Source organism: Erithacus rubecula (assembly GCF_903797595.1).
Source record: "Erithacus rubecula genome assembly, chromosome: 2".
NCBI lineage: Eukaryota > Metazoa > Chordata > Aves > Passeriformes > Muscicapidae > Erithacus > Erithacus rubecula.
In genome coordinates this window covers 106,117,525-106,137,241 of record NC_136685.1, presented here as the reverse complement: position 1 = coordinate 106,137,241, position 19,717 = coordinate 106,117,525, and the positions used below count along the sequence as shown (strand labels likewise).

Genomic DNA, 19,717 nt, shown 5'->3' with positions numbered 1-19,717 from the left:
TATAATTGTGGCCTGAACGGAATTCTGAGGAAAGATGAGGCAAGGTCTTCCAACCCAAACCACTCCGTGTTTCTACGATAATAATAAAGAATAAAGACGTTTCAGTGGGTACTCAAAGCTATTTGGTGACACCAGCAGCAGAATGTGTGTGAAATCTTCCCTATACCAGTTGTAGTCGAGGGATGCTTGCACTTACTGGATGAGAATAAACGAATACAAAAGCGATTCCTAGGGGTTTTTTTTTCAGAAGAAGCGGGTGTCAGGAGCCTAAATCCAGAGCGATTCCTGCCCTTTCTCACCCCTCCTGTCTGGAAGGGGCTGACAGGAGCGGGAATGTCCTGTGGGAAACGGGGGCAGGCAGGTGCGATGCGGGACCGCCTCATGCCGGGGACTAGCCCAACCTCGGCGCGTCTGTCAGCGCCACGGGGAAGGAATATCCTCCTCGAGGAAGGAACATCGGGCACAACGGGGAAGGAACACCCTCCCCCGAAAGTCAGCGAAAGTCAGCGGCGACCCGCAAACATGGCGGGGGGCGCCGTGAGGGGAAGGCGCCGCCGCCGCCAGGGGGCGCCGTGCGGGCGGCGCGGGGGCCGCCGGGAAGGGGGCGGTGGTGCAGAAGGGCGGGAAGCGCGGGCGGCGGCGCGGGCTGTGCGCGCGCGCCATGAAGGAGACGCGCGGGTGAGGCGGCGGCGCCTTCCCGCCCTGCCCTGAGGGGACGGCGCCGGGCCGGGGTGGGGGGTCCCGCCGGAGCCGCCCCGCCAGGGGCCCCGGCGGGTCCGCGCGGTGCCGAGCGCTGCCGTACGCCCGAGGGGGAGAGCAATTCCCCGGTTGAAATAAATGCTGTGAAGCGCGGGTGGCGGGGCTGCCCTCGCCCGGGTCTCACCGCGTGTGGTGGCGACGCCATCGCCAAGCAACGGCAATGGCGGGCGAGGAACGGCGGTAACGGGGCTGCGCCTTGGTCGGGGGCTGCGCGTCCTGCGGAGCCCTGCGGACGAGTGACTGTGCCCGAGCCTCGGGGACGGGGACGGGGTCAGGGAGGCTCGGCCTGGCGGCGGCCGCCCGCGGGCTCCGCGCAGCATGAGCTGGTGCGGCAGCGGCGAAGGGTGGAGCTGGGCTCCCTTCGTGGAAGGTCCCAGGTGGTGGGGTTGTTTTTTTTTTTTTTTTTTTTCCTCGTTCCTTGGGTTTTTTTCCTGGTTTCTGCTGTTGGTTTTGGGGTGGTTGTAGCCCTCGCTGATGCCCCGCGTGTGAATTGAGCCCTCCGCCCTTGGTGTGTGAGGGAGACACGCCTTGCGGCTTTGGGGAGCTGTACCTGAGGGGCAAAACTCGGAATAAATACATTTAGGGTGACTTTTTGGATAAAAGTGTCCTTTACCAGAACGGACATTGGAGGTTTTTGTTGTGATGCGCAGATTGTAACCAAATCTGGCAAAATAGTAAATTACCACAGGATTCTTGTTTAAACAGAAGGCTGATGGGTGAATAACTAGTGTGCCATGTGTGTTAGGATCCATAAGATCCCTTAATTATGCCCAAGAGAGCAAAGACTTAATTAATTTTTTTATTCCAATATTCTATGGAGTTTCACTCAGTGAAACTTTCCAGGTGCTGTTTCCCTCACCTTCTCAAGTTGTGAGGTCAAACTATCACTAATGCGTGTAAACACCTGAAAAATATCTGCTGTCAACCAGAGGGATTTTTTATTAATAATATTTAACGAATAATAAAACACATTTGATGCTGAGGACATTAGGTTTATCTAATTGATATTGTGCTTTACGTCAAGCTCCAGTTATATTATCTGTAGGCAGAATGAGGCAATGAAAGGCAGGTGGTGCCTTTTTTGTGCCTTAGATGCTGGTGGAGTCCAAATCCTGTTCTTGTTTTGTGCAAACTTCATGGAGTGCAAGTTGTACAATGCAGGCAATGCATAAAACATGGAAGCACTTGCTGCTGTAGGTGTTTTAATTTAGTTGTAATGCACAGCAATTAAGTACAGGCTTTCCTCCTGCAGTTGTTATGAAAATGATATCACAGGAAGGAAAATATTCATTATGAATATTTTTATTTATGAAGTGGAAATTGTCTATGTCTATAAACAAGGTAAATTAGGTCAAGGTCTAGTTAGGCTTGTCAGCAAGCAGCTTTTCTGGCTGGGGACACCAGTTGATAGCACTACAGTCCTAATACCTGTCCCCCCACCCAGCTTTTTGGAAAACACAGAGAAAAAAGTTTGAAAAACGGGCTTGGAGACAGCAAAGGAGAAAAAAAAAAAAAAACAACCCTAGGTGACTACAAGGTCTGTGTATAGTTGCATAAGATTACTTAAAGAGAGGGAAATCTCTTTAGGAGAGGGAATAAAGGCAACAACTGGAAATAAGGAGCTGTGTAATAACCTGTCTTTTTAAAAATCAAGTGGTGAAGCTGTCCTTTGAGTTTTTCCTAATCTTATTCCAGCCAGAATGGGTCAGGAACCTTCAGTAGGTATAAATACATCTTCCCTAACCCAGCTGATCTTTGAAGCTGTACAAAAGGGAGGGAGGAAAATATCCAGCTTAAATAATGGCACAATTAATCCCTTTGAGCTTTGGGGTCTGAGTATGGACCCTCATGAGCATGATGAGACCTTTTGGGGTGTCTCCCCATTTTGCTGCAGGTGTTTCTGTAGAGATCCTTGATGCATTAAGCACTATTTTCATGTCCTGTTCCACTGCTTTCTTTCTCCTGGTTGCAGCTCCTAATGCAGAATAAGGTGCTTTTTTCACCATTTTCCCCTTTCTAAAGCAAGGGGTTTAAATAGCAATACACCAAATTTATTCCATCAACACTGTTTAACCAACCTGTATACCTTTACAATCAACTATAGTGCCCTTCTTGAATAGGTAGAAACCAAACAGAAACATTTAATTAAGAGAAGTTTAATTGTCATGTTTTGTGTTAGTTTGGTGTTTGGGAGTATCCTTAAATTGAAACTGAAATGTGTCCAAAACTTTTGTCTGTATGGTTGTCCTTGGTGAGTTTCAAACCTTTTCATTTCCCAGTGATCAGTTCTGATGGGCTGGAGCAATGCAGATAAATTGTGTTAAGATGGCAGCATCTTGGTTTATTTCTTACATCCATCCATACTTTTTTTAAAAAAAAGAAATAGTAGTGACTTCTAAGTGAGGTCAAGTCATCTAAAAACGATAAGCAAGATTTTTTTTTTCTCCTTTCTGTCAACATTGGGTAAAAGGGCAGAAATGGATTTGTAAAGTGTAAGCTAAAGGGTGTTTTCCAATAAGGTTTTCTTCTTTTATGTACTCATTCCTTTATTTCCATTCCCAGTACTTCCAGGCAGCAGAACCAGCCTCAAGGGCACTATGGACTTACCTCTCCAATTAGCTTGGCTCCTCCTAGTGATAAAGACCACATTCATACTCAGAAGCTGATTGAAGCCATGAAGCCATTTGGGGTGTTTGAGGATCAGGAAGAACTCTATCACAGGTATAACAACACTAAAATTTGTTAACCTCTTGGGATTTTTTGGTTTTGTTTTTTTTTTAAAGCAAACTTAGCATGAGTTTTCTTTACAGGACAACTGTTCTTGGTAAACTGAATAACTTTGTCAGAGAATGGATTTCAGAACTTGCTGAAAGCAAGGTAAGAAGTTTTTTGTTTTTGTCAAAGCAGCTGAAGCCTTTTGATTTAAAGGCTGCACGACTGGGATCTGTGCTAAAGTTCAACTTTTAACTTCTTAAATATCAAGCAGAGCTCTAGTAACTGCCACTGAAATAAGTTATAAAATATATTTCAAGATCTCAGAGTCTCTGGGGAACTGAATAAATTCCTGCATTGGCTCAATCAGTTGACTTGTAGCTGTTAACAAAGCCAAAACCAGGCATTGTGGATGAAAAAGATGGTAAAATTGGCACTAATCTTGCCCCAAACAGCCTACAGCACTCAGTCTAGTTTGAAATTGTGATTCTAGACATGCCCTTTGAATGGCTCTTGGGTTGTGTTAATTTATGTGCCTCTGCTGCAGGGAAGTCTAATAATAGGTCTTAATTTGTATAAATTAATAAAAGTACTGCTACATCACCTATAAGCTTTTTTTTGGAGTTGCAAGCTCAACTTATTTCAGAAAAAGTCTCAAAACCTAGTGAACTAAAATGTAGGGGAGTGAGTAGACATCACATAGCGCAGGCTGTTTGTTTTTCTAAATAACTTACAAGCAAGTTAAATTTGCACAGAGGACAACATGCATCTTGAACTTTCTCTTCTACCCACAGAATCTTCCCCCTTCAATAACAGAACAAGTTGGTGGCAAGATATTTACATTTGGTTCCTACAGACTTGGAGTGCACACCAAAGGTAGGTGCTTTCAGTGCCTGGTTGTAGTTCTGATGTTGGAAAGGGACTTCCATCAGTAACAGGAGAAATGGAATCTCTTTGCAGGTTCAGACATTGATGCTCTTTGTGTTGCTCCCAGTCATGTGGAAAGATCAGATTTTTTTCAGTCATTCTTTGAAAAACTGAAGAATCAAGGGGAAGTGAAAAACCTAAGAGTGAGTAATCTCTCTGCTTGATAGATTGTGTAAATTCTACAATAAGAATTTTTGTGTTCAAGGCTTGAATTGGTAGTGAATGTTTTACAAGCAGAAATTAAATCAGTTTTGAGTACCCTCTAATATACTGGTTTATGCAGCATGAAAATGCTGCTCTCCAGCTCTTGGCTCCTTTCTCCAGTGATTACATCACACAAGACTTTTTGTGGTCCCTCTCCCCTGCCTGTGTTTTGAGAATGAGTCAGCTGCATCAGGAAGCAAGGTTGTCCCTGGAAGCTGTTTTCACCCTGTAGTAAGGGCTCACAGACACTGCTACTGTTTGTTACAGTACACCATCAGCCTCTGAATCTCTTGCCTAAATATAATGTTTTAATAAAATCTAGGATTGGTACCATAATAGTGCTATCCTGCCCGAGAGTTATTGGCATTTTTTGTGTTTGGAAGGAACTCGGTCTTTGTACTGAGTAGCTCAGTGTAAATTCTGTATTTTATCATAGTATAGGAAAAAATTTAAAGTAGCAAAAGGATATCTTATTACAGATATCCTCTCCTTCACAGGCCATTGAGGATGCATATGTACCAGTTATCAAATTTGAGTTTGATGGCATTGAGGTAAGAATTTTAATTTTATTTGATTTTGTTTTCACCTTTAAATGAGATTTATTTTTTTTCTTGCTTTGGAGTAGGATAACTTTTTCAGGGTTTTATGAGGTTATTGGTACATTGTAGCATATTTAGGAAACTGTAATTGAACAGCCTGACTTCAAACTATCCCAGAAGTAAAATGGGATCTTCTAGAAAAATAATCCCCTAGCTAGCCTGGCAAGCATGAGGGAAATCTTTTTTTAAACATATGCTGCAGAGCAGGGTAGTCTGCTTGGGTAGCATTTATCTCCCAAGGATGTGCAGAGTGGGAGTAGAAACAATATCCTTGCAACTCCCCTGAGCTTTGACAAGAGCTCCCTTTCTGCAGGCAGTGTTTCTGTTGTGGTTCCCTACACAAATCACCTGATGTTTTGTTGCAAATCAAAAATGAAGTCCCTGTGAGATGAACAGCTTGGAAAACGAAGAGTAAAACTGCTGGTTGGACTCCTGCCTGAGTCTGCCAGCTGCAGGAATCCTTGTGTCTGGAATGCATTTTGTGTAGGGAATAAATACCCACTTGCTGTAATACCTAGGCAAGTTACTGCTTGGTATTACTGTCATGAAGACACTTATTCATTGACCTCTTTGTGGCCTTTATCTGATACATTCACAGAATAATGTGTTTGCCTCAGGTTATACTAAAAACCAGATGCTTAAGGCATTACAGCATAAAGAAAATACTTTCTCATCTGTTGAAGTATAGTTGAGGTGATTTGAATTAGTCTTAATTTTATGGTTAATTTAAAATTAGCTTTTAATAGGAATTCTAAGTTTAGAGTAATCTTTCCACCTTAAAGAAAAACCAATCCTTTCTTTCCCTAGCTTAACTAAAAAGAGGTGGTTTTGTAAATAAATAGGCAACTTAAACCAATTTTCTTGTTTTCTGGCAAATTTATCTCTGGTCATCTAATTCCAAATACGAACGTTAACCATGTGGATGGCCAAGTGTCCTTCACTAGTGTCCTGTTTGCAAACAGTGCTGCACTGTAAATCATGTTGGAATCCTTTTTTCTCTTGAAGATTGATCTGGTGTTTGCAAAGCTGTCTTTGCCAACGGTTTCTGATGATCTGGATCTCAGGGATGACTCGTGCCTCAAAAGCCTGGATATAAGATGCATACGGAGCTTGAATGGTGAGCACGTTCTGCACACCTTCAAAGACATTTAGATTGGCACAGAATGCACATTACACAACCCACAAGATGAAGAAACTGATCTCCAGTGTACTTGAGTTCTGAGGTGGCCAGAGAACCTAAAATTAGATTTTTCAAGGAGTTGTGTGTTTACACAGACCTGTGTGTCATGTTTGTTTGATTGTTTTTTGTGAGTAATGCTCCAGTTTGCCCCAGAAATTCAGATGACTAAGTAGGGCACTTGATAAGAATGTATGAATGATAAACAAAGTAGTTCATAAAAAAAAGAGATAGCTAAAATACCTGGAGTCTGACTTGCTCAATGTTTAGCACCAGTTGGTTTAATGGTTGCTGGCTGTCAAATCACAGAATATTTAGGGTTGGAAGGGACCTCTGGAGATCATCCAGTCTAATCCCCCAGGTAAGGCATGGTCACCTGGAGCAGCTGACTCAGGAATGTATCCAGGTGCATTTTGAATCCCTCCAGACAGGGACATTTCACAACCTCCCATGGCAACCTTCCAGTGCCCTGCCTCCCTGTGATGTAAGGTGGCTCTTCATGCTGAGGTGGAGCTTCTTGTGTTGTAGTTTATGGCCAAAACATCAAGGCTTTATTTAAAAGTTGTTGGTTGTAGTCTAAAATGTGGAAAAGCTGTTGAGGGCACCGGTTACCTAAAGGGATGCTGAATGTTATGTGCAATCTATAATTTAATAGAAAGCAAGTAATCCAGACCTGTTTTCCTAGACTTGCCCTGTAAGTGTTGATCCTGTGTAGGAACCCCAGGCTTGCAGCTGTCTCTGGGAATTCTGTGTTTCACCTTTTGTCTCGCAGGCAGCAGGGTTACAGATGAAATACTGCGCCTGGTGCCCAACCTGGAGAACTTCCGGCTCACGCTCCGTGCAGTTAAACTGTGGGCAAAACGTGAGTGATGGGCTGGTTTGGGCTCTTGAAACTTTTCAGAGGCACCTCATGCTCACTACTGGATGTAGCTCAGCTTTGGATTGCTGTTTAAATGACAGCTGTTGTATTAAAACCATTTCAGTTTAGGTTCATGCCGTGTCCATGTGCTACACTCCATGTGTTTTTTAGTGGAGGTGGAATTGAGAGAAGAGGGGGGAGTGCTTATGAGAGACACTGCTGCATTGCATTTCAGGAACATGACTCAAATGATTAAAATGCCCAATTAAATGTAAAAGGAATACAAAAGTCCCCTTTGCCCATGTGGCTAGAGCAAGTACTAGAATGGTAGAACTTTTCTCTTAAGGGGAATCGAAGTGAAGCAGCACAAGCAAGTTTCACAGTAGCAGTATTTTGGGATGTGGTGTTGTACTGATTTTTTTCTCATCTCTGTAAGGACCAGCAAATTGGCCTCACTGCACTGCAAAAATAAATGGCATTGAGGCTGAAATGTATCAAGTATTCTATAGGCTGTGCAGCTAGTGCTGCAGATTTGCAATACTGCAGACTAACTGGGTGGTCTCTATTCCAGGACGTGGAGTTTACTCCAACATCATGGGATTTCTTGGTGGAGTCTCCTGGGCAATGCTGGTAGCAAGAATATGTCAACTCTACCCAAATGCTTTGGCCTCTACTCTCGTTAACAAGTTCTTCTTGATTTTTTCGAAATGGTAAAAGCTGTTTATTTTAATTTGCATGAAGAAATGACACTTGTTGTTATTTATATCAAGATGTAAATTGAAAACTTCCCCTGCAGCCCTGAGGTACAGAACTTAAAATGGATGCTTTACTGTTTTTTCTTCTATAGGGATTGGCCAAAGCCGGTATTGCTGAAACGACTTGAAGAGAGCTTTCTTAATTTGCCAGTCTGGGACCCTAGGGTAGGTAGCCTTTGAAGCCAGAGGCATTAAAAACTTTGTTCTGACCTAAGCTGGTGCTAAAAAAGGTGTTGTGCCCTCGTAGGTGAACCCATCAGACCGGTACCACGTGATGCCCATCATCACCCCAGCCTATCCACAGCAGAACTCCACCTACAACGTGTCTGTGTCAACACGAGCAGTCATGGTAGAGGAGTTCCAACGTGGTAAAGTACATTCTGTGCTTAGTAAAGTGTCATTCTTGTTCTATGAAACCATCTTGCCTGAGTTAGTTTTGTTCAGTGAGGTGTTCTAGGTATAAGATTTCTCTGGGATATATGCCCATTGCAAGCAATAAGGGACCAGTTTTACAACAAGCTGTTGTATTTGTTTTGTTTTGTTTGTTTTTCTCTGTCAGTTACTATTACAATCTTCTAAAATTTGTCATGGTAATCTCTAAAATATAGTGATAAGATTTTCAACCGTATTTGTAGGTCTTGAAGTTACAGATGAGATCCTCAAAGGAAAATCAGACTGGTCAAAGCTCTTTGAACCACTGAACTTCTTTCAGAAGTACAAGTATGTATGAAATCTGTTGCCTGAACTTGAAGTTACTTACTCAGTGGTTTGCATAATGAGTTTTAACTTGGGGGCTGAATAGAAAATTGTATTGATGCATTTCAGTTTAGGACTTTTTAAAGAAACTGGAAGTAGTCATATAAATTTTGATACTTATAAGCATAGGGAAGATAGGAAAAGCTGTCTTATGCCACTCACACAATTTTTCCTAAAATAAAATAAATCTGATATTTAGAATGGAGAATAAAATCTTGAGCTAGTGTACTCATTTTCCTTTTTTCTTCTAGACATTACATCGTGCTGACTGCCAGTGCCTTTACAGAAGAGCATCACTTAAACTGGTAAATGCTGCTTTAAATGTGGGTGCAGTGCAAAACTGAGACTCAATTCAATGTTGCACCATATTTTTGTTAATTGTATTAACAAATAAAGTCTGTAACTGTGCAACTAGGCATGGAATACACCCTCTTCCCTCCCTGCTTTGAAGATCACTGTTCTAGACTCCTCTTTTCATGAGGAGTTTTACTGTAATATTTAAGGACTAGATTGCACTGGTGTGTAGTCAGCCTATTCCAGACCTACTTCTCTTCAATGAAGGGAGATTTGCCAGTAATTACTTATTTAACCTGTGTGAATGTGCTGAGTCACTGTGAATTTTGAAATAAGGGGAAATGGTGAGGAATTAAAGCACTGTTATGTGTTTATTGACTTTCCAGTGGGTTTCTTTGTTAAGAAATTATTACTTTGCTTTGCTCAAGGAAGCAAAACAGACACCCATTCTGAGGGCACCTTCCTCACTTCTGTTTCAAAGTTTGGCTTGTGCTTTAAGTTAAATAATTCTTGTGCCATCTCTATTTTAGAGATTAGCTGTTTTTGCTTAATCATTAATAACTTAATGTTTAAAAATTGTTTTAATTAGTGATACCTTTTTATCTGAACTTTCTACTATATTCACCTAAAAATCTTACCAGCTACAGCTTGATGTCAGTCACAGTTGTGTACAACAAGGTGTATGGGCAGAGGGCCAAGTAATTTTTAATGTGATGTGTTCTTGAGTGAACAAAGCTTATTGTAATTCACAATAAAGACAAGAGAAATTCTGACTGTGGTAAGAGCTGATGTTTTTTCAGTGACAGATACAGAGGCAAATTTTTCAGTTTTGCAGCTTGAGAAAATGGTAAGCAGAAGATAAACTTCAGTTTATTATAAAAAAAAGTTTGTTCACCAATTCTTGAGTGGATTTGGAAATAACATTTTTTGTTATTCATGTACATAAGATGCTTTTGAAGAACATGCAGATTTCTGACTGCTTTTAAAGTTACCAGAGTTTTAGGCAGAAGTTCATTACTTTATTGAAATTAAAGCCCTCATGGTCATGATTAATTTCTTAGGGAAGTTTCTGATGGGACTGTTGACTAGATAAGTTGTTTATTAAAATAATTATTTTTACATTTTCACTGGTCAATCTGCAGGAAGAATGGCATCTGGGGTGTAACTGAACAGTTACATCTCAGATTACAGTGTCTATGTGTGATACAATGATCCAGTGTCTGCTCAGCTGTATGAACCTTGGTCCTTATTGATTGGTTAACACTAATGAAAAAAGACATCTAACTGATGAGCTGGATAACATTTAAAATTAATAAAATAAGTTGAAAATGAATAAAATACCTCTTTTTTATTAGGATTGGCCTCGTTGAGTCTAAAATCCGTGTGCTGGTTGGAAACCTGGAAAGGAATGAATTTATAACAATTGCACACGTGCAGCCACAGTCCTTCCCTGGCAATGAAGTTCTCTATAAACAGTGAGTTTTGTCACTTTTCTGAAATACATTTTGGCCAATGTGTATCTTCATTCCCCTCAGCTCATTGGTGAGAGAGGTTCAGTACATTTCTGGCAGGGTCCTGAGCATGTCACATCTTTTTAAAGAAGAGAGCAGTTGGGGGAAGTGCTCTGAGAAATTAAGTCTGGGCTGGCTCTAAACTGAACAACTAAAATTACCAAAATCCAGATTACTGGTATCTGTGCCCAACTCAGGTTTATCAATCTGTCCTTTTTTTTAGGAGTGGATATGTGTCAATGTGGTTTCTTGGGCTTGTATTTAAGAAAGCAGAAAGTGCAGTAAAGACTAATGTTGATCTAACACATGGGATACAGTCATTCACAGATACAGGTAAGGCTCTATTTTTGCTCTAAACTTTAGAGTGTAATTCTTTTTATTCCAGTGGAGGTTGCTTCACAGAGTGAAATGTGCTTCCTTCTGTTATTAGATATCCCTGTAGAGAGCAACATAAAAAAGATTAGCTTGAAAAACATGTTGTCAAAGTAAGGCCATCTTGAAACAAAAGTGTGTTGCAGTCATACAGTGTACCATATGTGAAACACTCCTCACAAAACTGCATTTCTTGTAGGGGGCAGTCAGCTGTGAAGCCTAGAGATGCCCATTTGCTGGGGTAGCTATACCCCAAACAGTAGGCAGCTGCTGAAATTTGGAGGTGGGAAGTGACTGTCAAGCTCTGAAATGAGTTGTTGATGGTATTTTTCCAAGACAGTTTGGGTTTAATGTGATCCCAGAACTGTGAAAATCATCAGATTGTCATGTTGTAATTACATGCAGTCTTGCATGTAAATTTTCATGTTCGTTGTCTGTTACTACTTTGATAGATGTAGAAATAAATTAATATTGCAAGTGCTGTTAGATAATGCTAAAATAATAAGGAAATCAGGCTATTCTTCTGAGTGACAAGTGTGTTTGGATAAAGAATTCTGAACAGTAAAATCCTCTAAATGTTTGTTGGAGTTGCTCCATAGTACCAGCATGAGTTCTGTGTTGTTAACTCAACATGAATAAAAGCAGTAAAACCAAGTCTGTGCTTGGGATATGAGAAAACCACAGAAAAATGCATCAAAATCCTTATCTGAGTTACAAACCAGGCAGGGTGATTTCCTCAGACTTGCACTCTTACCTATACTTGCACTTTACATCCAATGGCACCACATTTCAATGGCAAATGTGATTTATTTAATGAGATTTACGTGCTGCTACGAGAGCAGAACAAATGGCAAATCCTCTGTGCACCAGCACTGTTAGTATGGCTGTGTGCTCTCACTGCAGTGAAGCAGAGCCTATGGTATGTGCTGAATGTAGGGTATGAATCCAGGGAGAATTGAACAGAAAAGCTGTTCCATGAGAGGTGGGAGATCCTTTGGCACATGTGGGGGTGACCCATAGTTCTGTGCTTCAGAGCTGCTACCACCTGCCTTGACTTTGAGAGAATAATTTTAGAGGGCAAAGATAAATTTCAAGGTGATGAGCTCAAGAATAGAAGGCTCAGTTTGGAGAGCTTTTGTTCAGTGAACTTTATTTCCCTTTTACATACAAACTGTTGAATTTCATTTGTAGGAACTGTCCATATTGGTGTGTGCTCATGTCTGTGCTTTTATTTCACTGCTGGTCTCCTGTAGAAAGCCTTTGGGTTGCATATCCTTGCTTTGATTCCCACTCTGGATGTCAGTAAGCTGACTTTCCAGTTATGCTCATGATAGACTAGTTAGATAAGCTTATCTAAATGTGACTAACTCTGTAATAATTGTTGTGGTGCTATAGCATTTGTCAGTTGCATAAAAGGTTGTTTGCAGGCAGTTGAGAAAAATCTGTTTAAATTGTAGTGGGTCTGTTACATCAGCTGTCCCTAAAATCCAGTCTGGCTTCCTCAGACAGATAGAATTTATAAATGCATATTTTTACTTAAATAGCTGTTGTGTCTGATCTGTAGAGGATGTGAAATGGGCATCACAGCTCACATTCATCTTCTTGTGATGGCAAGGAGTGCTTGGGCAGCATTTTGTGTTAACTTAAGTTGGGAACTCTTCATTTGGGCAAGGCAGATCCATTTCTAAAGAAACCATATATAAATTTGATAAGCACTAATGCAAACATCCCCACTGAACTGCAACACTGTGTTTGATGTCAGTTTACAGGCAGGCCAGTGCCCTCAACATCCTAAAGGAAGGTATGAAGATTGAGGCAACTTATGTGAAGAGAAAGCAACTCCATTATTTTTTGCCAGCAGGAACCTTGCAGAAAAGAAAGAAGGTATAAAAATTCAGCGCTCCTGGTAATTTTTAATAAAAGCTTTAATAATTACTTGAAGACTTTATTTTTTAACTGTCGTTTCAGCAAAGGGTGTCAGATATTAGTCAAAATAATAGTGGACTTCAGTGCAAAAGGTCTTCTTTAGGTGAAAGCTGTTCGGATGGTTCCAAAGACAGAGATTCCAGAACACCCTCTAATTCCTCTTCGTTAAATAAGATATCTAAGTTGGACATCTCTACAGCAGAGACAGAAAGGTTAGTGCCATAACCTTGGAACTGTGGAGAAGCTGCTTTTAACTGACCCACAATGTCAAAGAGTCTAGGATTTCTTGTTTGGATCTATGTGGAGGGCTCTAAGAGCTTCAGGAGCAAAGCTGGAATCTCCATTGGGCACGTGGTAGGAGACCAGGTTAAAGGAATCCTTGAAAAAAACCTAAATAATATCCATGAACACGTGGGAATGAAGAACTTGACACCAGGGAAATTATTTAGTCTTGAATGTAAATCTTCATAGGTTAGTATGTAACTTGAAGCTGGAGTATTTTATGTGCAAGTAAGTGTTCCTTCTAACAAAAAGTACTGTTGATGCCAAGCAGATTCAGCTCTAGTGACATACTGATTTTGGTCTCAGAAACACCCAGAGCTGCTGCTGACTTAGTGGAGTGGTATGAGAACTCAGGCAGTAAAAGTGGCTGTCACTTCCTGGGAAGTGTTTATCCCTAAGCAGATCCCTGAGCACAGGAAGAATATGTCATCTTGAGAGTAATTGCCCAATCCTACCCAATGTGTGATACCTGCTCTGTTTGATACTGTAGGAGTCACATGAAAAAAAAAACCAAACCAAAAAATTGTGTGCACATCAGATTAAAACAGAACAAGGGTTTAACCCAGCACAGTGTGCTGGGTAGGCTTATCTGGGAAAATATATCAGCACAGAAAGACTTCAGTAAAAAGAATGCTTGAGATAAATCTGCAGTCTGAAATTCAGCAAAATGATGGTCTGGTGCTACATTGCTTGGGAGGTTGTTTGATAGAGCTCTGACAATGAGCTAAGGAGGTTGATGTTTGTCTTGCATGCACTTTCTGGAAATGACATATACAGTATTCTTCAAACTAGCATTTTATAACTCTAGTGTTTGACTTTTATAGAAATGTTGAATGTCAGAGTTGTAGTGGTGCCAACAGTGTAGCTGAGCCATCAACGTCTAAGGGACTTTGCATTCCTGTGACTGATCCAAGTATGTATTTGAAGTGGTAGGTGGAATGTAGTTCTTAATTTCATGGCCAAACTCTAAAAGCCAGGTGTCTCCTACAGAAATGGAGGCTACAGTTGCACTAAGAACATCGGGACCTCCCATGGGTTGCACCATTCCAGGATATAACACGGTTTGTCAACTCAGAACGTGTTTTGTGCAAGGACAGCATAAATTAAGTGGGACTCTATTCACGGATCCTAGGAGTGCTTCACCTAAGCAACATTATTCACCAACCTCTAAAGTATCTCGTCCACCTACATCAAGAGAATGCCCCCAAAAAGCCATAGATGGAGAAAAGGCAAGAAGGGGGTGGGGCTAGGCCAAGGAGGGTTTGAAGGAGTGTTAATTACTGATGTAGAACAAATGAAATAACTGAAAATGAATGCATTTATACATCCCCAAGGGATTTGGGAATCTAGATTTAAGCATATCTAGTTGTACTAGAATGTAGATGGGAGAATGTGATGTATAACTATTAAACAACATATTTTCAGGATCTGGCACTTAATGACTGCTTCTCATCCAGTGCCAAGGTATCTAAATACTGCTGTACTTACCTGTCACTGCAGTGACCAATTGCTGAATGAACTGTCTCATCTGGAAGCAGTTCTTAATTCATAAAAAAAATTATCTCCAGATGAGGAAGATATGAATCTTATGTCTGTAAATGTATGAGCTAATCTATTTCTGGCAGATGCTTTTTAAAATCCTGTTGATAGTTTTGCTGCTTTAGAAACCAGCAGCCTACTCAATAGGTCATTGCTTCTGAAATGGTAGTGTGGAGTTGCTTGCTACATCTTGGTTTGTGGCACTTTTAGATTAATATTTCATTTGTTTTAATTGCTGTGTGTAAGTATCCTTAAATAGCTGTTCTTGGAGCTTGACCTCTGATTTGAGGCACAAGCAAAAAAACACCAGAAAAAGAACCCCCAGTTTTCACACTTGAATCATCTTATAGAACTGTTACCTAGTACTGAATATTGCAAGTACAGATTTCAAGGTTTGGGTAGCAGGGCTTTTTCAGAGGCTTGGAATTCCTGTGGGGTAATGGTGGACTTGAATCAATACTCTTTTAAGAATGGCCCCTAATACATTTATAATGTGTTGACTGGAAGCTGTACCCAAACAAGAAAATTTTAGCCCAGCAATTATTTTGAGATTGTGTATTTTCTTCCTCCAGCTAAATGTGTGGGACTCAGATTTCACAGAAAGCGGATACCCTCGGGATGGGAGGAAGAAAGCTACAAAAAATGTAATTGTTAAGTGATTTTACTCAATGAACTAAGTGAAAAACTGAACGATTTAGTGATTAGACTGCCTCACATAAATTCTCTGCATGTTTACTGATGGAAGCAAAAATACACTTTCTAGTTTAGCTTATTTCAGTCCTCATTCCCCAAATATTACACTTGTATGACCTATCTTTTACTATTAGGTGATAAGGTAGTGTCTAATTCCTTGCCATGCTTGAAATAATATTAAATTTTCTTTTTAAATCTCTGATTCACTGATGTAAATTGAAACTGCTATAAAGACTAAAGCATTTGGCCTGTCAAAGGGAAGATAAAGAGCTTTGCTATTCATGGTGCTTGTTACTGAGGCATAAACTCTTGAGGGCACACCCTCAGATCAAGATGAGATCTTGTTGGTGAAGGTTGAAATACCTGAATCAGTGTCTGTGTGGTTTTAGGGCTTTGGGATTCCTAAACCCACACCCCATGGGGTGGAGATTGTTAATGCATGTATGATTTCAAGGTATCCTGGCTGCCAGACCTTGCTGCCTCTCAGTCAGGAACCTGGCACTGCTGCCTAACAAATCCCTTCTGGCTTTTTTAGGGTGCCCTTGATGGAAAATCCATGCAGATTCCAGTGATCACATCAAGATCACAGGTATTTATTGTGCTTTTGTATTCATAAGTAAAACAGAGCTGGCATTTTCATTTAATGTACCAAGATTTAAGTACCATTACACTTGGTGGTTTGAAGATTAGTAGGGTTTCACTTGTTGTGCTTCCAAGAAATTAAATAACTGAACAATGACCTTCACCAGAGTGAAGCCAAGGTTTGAACTTGGAAAACCACATTTCCATGCCTCAGACACTGACAGTTTGTGTCCTGGTTTGGTTTTCTTGTACTGTTATCACCACTTGTACACTGATTTCTGTGATGAGACTTGGAAGCTTTGAAGTCTCTAGGTGGCTTTAACTGCTCTGTGTCATGTAGAATGTTGTGAAATTGAGTGCTGTAAGACTGGAAGTGATCCAGACAGTGGAGAATCTCTTTTCCTGATCCATGGATCTGAGAAAAAGTCTTCCTTTACTGTGCTGTTGAGCAACTCACAGCTAATTCCCCCATATATCCAAGGGATATACTTGTCTTAGTTTATGCAAGAAAAGAATTGTGCAGAGGGGAAAATGCTCTTCCTCTGGATATGGTGGTAATTAAAACAAGTGGTGTGATTAAAAAGAAAAGGCCTCTCTGAAGATGGGTTTGGGCCATACAGGTTTGGTAGATAAAGAATGTTATATTCAGCTAGGAAAGGGTTTATCTGCTGCTGCTTCTGAATTAATGAATTTTAAATTAATTCAATAATTAATTAAAAATTCCTTTTTTCTTTTTTTCCTGTGGCATCTGTTTGTGTGTTACAGAGGCTTTCCAGTAAAGAACTGCCAGATTCCTCATCTCCTGTTCCAACAAATAGCATTCGTATTATTAAAAGATCCATCAAACTTACCCTTAATGGGTAAGTGGTTGATCTTCAGGTGAAGAGGATAATCACTTGTTACTAGTCCTTATTCTGAATGTGTGTTGTAGTTCCTAACAAAGGTAGAAGGTTACTGTGGCCATACTGTAACTGACCACTTAAAATCATGGTCTGATTTTTTTATACTGTTGTTGGATCTGCTTCCTTTTGAACTGCTCTCCGCATGTGCTTGTAACAGTTACCTCTAGGAGTTTTCAAAGTCTAAATTGTCACCAGCTGAAACAGCTACAAAAGCCAGCCTGTCCTGTGCCTTGGATTCAGAATGTGTGTCACCAGGGTTAATTTGTTGCTGCAACCACATTCTGTTTCAAGTGTGTCTGAACGTGCTTGTATTCCTTTGTGCTTGCCTAACTCATGTGCATGCATTGTTCTTATCTCCAATTGTTCTCCCATTTGGCACACACGCTCCTGTGCTTCTCTCACAATGGTGCTCAGCTTCCTTGGCTTGCAGCTTTCCACTGCCTTGCACAGCCATGCACTGCACAGCTATTGCCTCCCATGGAGGCCCATAAATGATTTCAGTATTGGAGGAAACTCAGCAGAGGATGCTACCAAGGTATGGAGATGATAGACTTGTCCCATGCTGTGCTATCTGATACTTTTTTTTTCTTGTCTCAAGACTGCTCCAGTATGAGACTTGAGAGGTTTTTTTTTTTTTGTGTGTGTCACTGGGTAGTAAAGCCCAACTCTGAACACACAGTGAAGATTGCAAGAGCTGAGGCTGTCCTGACACTACTGCCCACCTGCAAGCTGCATGCAGAAAGTGATTTCAGATAAACCCTGAAAGCTGTTCTGAATGTTTACATGAAAAGCTGTTGTTGTAGTCTGGAGTCTGGTTCTGTAAACTGATAACACTGCTTACCCAGATAAGTGCATTAGGGGTTTGGGGGGTGGGGAGAAATTCTCATTATATGAAACAAGTATTATACTATTTCTCGATTGTAATTTCTCTATCATTTGGTGCTTTCATAAGTGAACTTGTAAGTTGTTTTTCCCAGAGTATTTTTGTATGTACTGTAAAAAACTATCTTCAAAGTGAAATTTAAAATCTTTAGTGTCTTTTTTTTTATTTATTTGCTTTAGTGCAGAAGGAATCTGCTTAAAAAAATCTAAACAACTAAACCTACACTAAAGGGATGGGAGGAAGGCAATGCCAGAAAAAGTGTTCTACAAAATTATAATGTTGTAGAATCATTTAGGATGGAAAAAAATCTTTAACTTAGAGTCCAGCTGTAAACCTAACACTGCCAAGTCCTTCACTAAACTGCCATGCTGGAGTAAATCAGAGGAGAGCAGGAACTTTGCTTTCCTGCCTCTGGTAGATCTGGGGTTTGATTTAATGCTCTCTGCATTGTGCAGTTTGCCAACTGCATGACTCACCTGAAGTCCCAGTTTGATGTGTGGACAAAGCTACCCCTGAATTGTTTTAAAATGAGTTGCTTATCTTAAAGAGCAAATCTGAGCTCTAAACATCTTAAGCATCCACCTTAGTGATGAGACTGAAGGTCTGTAAAGGAATAAGAGGCAGGATCTGTCTTGTCATGTCTTAACTCTCTAGCATTCCCTCTGCTGCTAGTATCCCAAACCTGTGGAGAAAGCATGGCTACATTTATCACAATCTACTTGGTTTTTTCCTTATTCTCTGGTTTCCAGCTTGTTTCAAGTCAATTTATCCCTTAGAAATTGACTTTACGGGCCTTGTTCTTCCTTCTGCCCTCCAAAACTTAGACTGCAAGGCTTTGATTTAGGTTAAAATTAAGAAACAGTTACCCCTATTACCTAAGTAACTTTTAGCAGAACTACACCTTGGGTTTATGAAATGGTTGCCTCTGTTTTGTGACCTGTTCCAAAACAGTGGCACTCAAACATTGTCACTTGTGTGCCACTTACAGTAGGTATACAACTTCAGCACCTGTGTAAATACAAATCCATCATGAATCTGAAGGAACTAGAGCTGAAGTAGGTGGTAAGATAAACAGCAAAATGAATATTGGGAAGTGTTTTGTATTAGACTACAGTCCTGCAGTATTCCCATGCTTTTAAATTCTTCCACAAGAGTGTTCCAAGACTGTTTAAGGGATGATTTTTCCCATAGGCTCTATGTCAGAACATGCACTTATACAACTACTCTCAAAGTAACCTGGCCAATGGATATACCTTTACACAGAATTTTTTTTGCTCTTGCTTTGTGATTATCTTCTAATTGCTCTTTATAAATTCTTTTTTATCTTCTTCCTCACTCTTAGGCTTTTAAGAAGAATATTCAGGGTTTTGAGAAGAGCATTCAGGAAGAATTTAGGTTACTAGTTTCTCAGACTCGATCCATTGATGAATTACACGTCTTATCTTAATGTATCTTGACACATTAGATGTCAAGTGTGATGTTAAGTGATGTCAGTGTTCCGGAGTTTCCCTGGATGTTGCAGAAGTTCGATGCTGCCCCAGGACTCTGCAGATTAGAATTCAGCTGTTTGTAAATAAAGTTCAAACTTACTCAACTGCAGTGTTCTCCTCTGTTACAGCGATTGAAAGGGAAGTTACTCCTGCATAAGGACCCAGTGAGGGAAGCTCTTTGATATCAGACTTCCTCCAAATGTTGCTCTTTTCTCTCTGCTTTCTCAGCTGGTTGCTGGGTGTCTGGCTTGAGCATGAGTCCCTCACCTCAATCTCTTCCAAGAGGAGCAGCTCTGTACTAAAATTATGTCTGATTAGTAATTTTGAGCAAGAAAATCCCTTGTAGGAGTTAACATCTGTGGTTTTACTTGTTAGGTACAAGCAAAGAAGCAGTTAATGTGAAATCACCTACATTTTGGCTGTAGCCCTTGATTTTCCTGTAGAAAGTGAGAGAAAGTAGCAGAATACTTTTTGCCTTAATGAGGAAGAAGCAAA

General features: G+C 40.6%; 2 protein-coding genes across 7 annotated transcripts in view; one reads left to right on the top strand and one right to left on the bottom strand.

Annotated features, from left to right (window-relative positions):
* USP34 (ubiquitin specific peptidase 34) overlaps nucleotides 1–19,717 on the bottom strand; it is a 435,968-nt gene that overhangs the window by 157,175 nt on the left and 259,076 nt on the right. The window lies entirely within an intron of this gene.
* On the top strand, nucleotides 276–19,326 carry PAPOLG (poly(A) polymerase gamma). Of its 6 annotated transcripts, XM_079297920.1 has the most exons (24): nucleotides 648–678; nucleotides 2,939–3,010; nucleotides 3,322–3,480; nucleotides 3,570–3,636; nucleotides 4,266–4,347; nucleotides 4,432–4,541; nucleotides 5,100–5,153; nucleotides 6,207–6,318; nucleotides 7,151–7,240; nucleotides 7,809–7,947; nucleotides 8,085–8,157; nucleotides 8,240–8,360; nucleotides 8,628–8,712; nucleotides 9,000–9,053; nucleotides 10,398–10,517; nucleotides 10,777–10,886; nucleotides 12,688–12,809; nucleotides 12,894–13,063; nucleotides 13,958–14,046; nucleotides 14,124–14,362; nucleotides 15,245–15,316; nucleotides 15,901–15,954; nucleotides 16,713–16,807; nucleotides 19,075–19,326. In XM_079297920.1, the coding sequence occupies exons 1-24, from the start codon at nucleotides 662–664 to the stop codon at nucleotides 19,133–19,135; spliced, it is 2,367 nt and encodes a 788-aa protein (XP_079154046.1). In that variant the 5' UTR covers nucleotides 648–661; the 3' UTR covers nucleotides 19,136–19,326. The 6 variants fall into 6 exon arrangements, with proteins under 6 accessions (XP_079154051.1, XP_079154049.1, XP_079154050.1 ...); XM_079297925.1 differs by lacking the exons at nucleotides 648–678; nucleotides 2,939–3,010 and adding an exon at nucleotides 276–492; XM_079297923.1 differs by lacking the exon at nucleotides 2,939–3,010 and having other exon boundaries at nucleotides 596–678.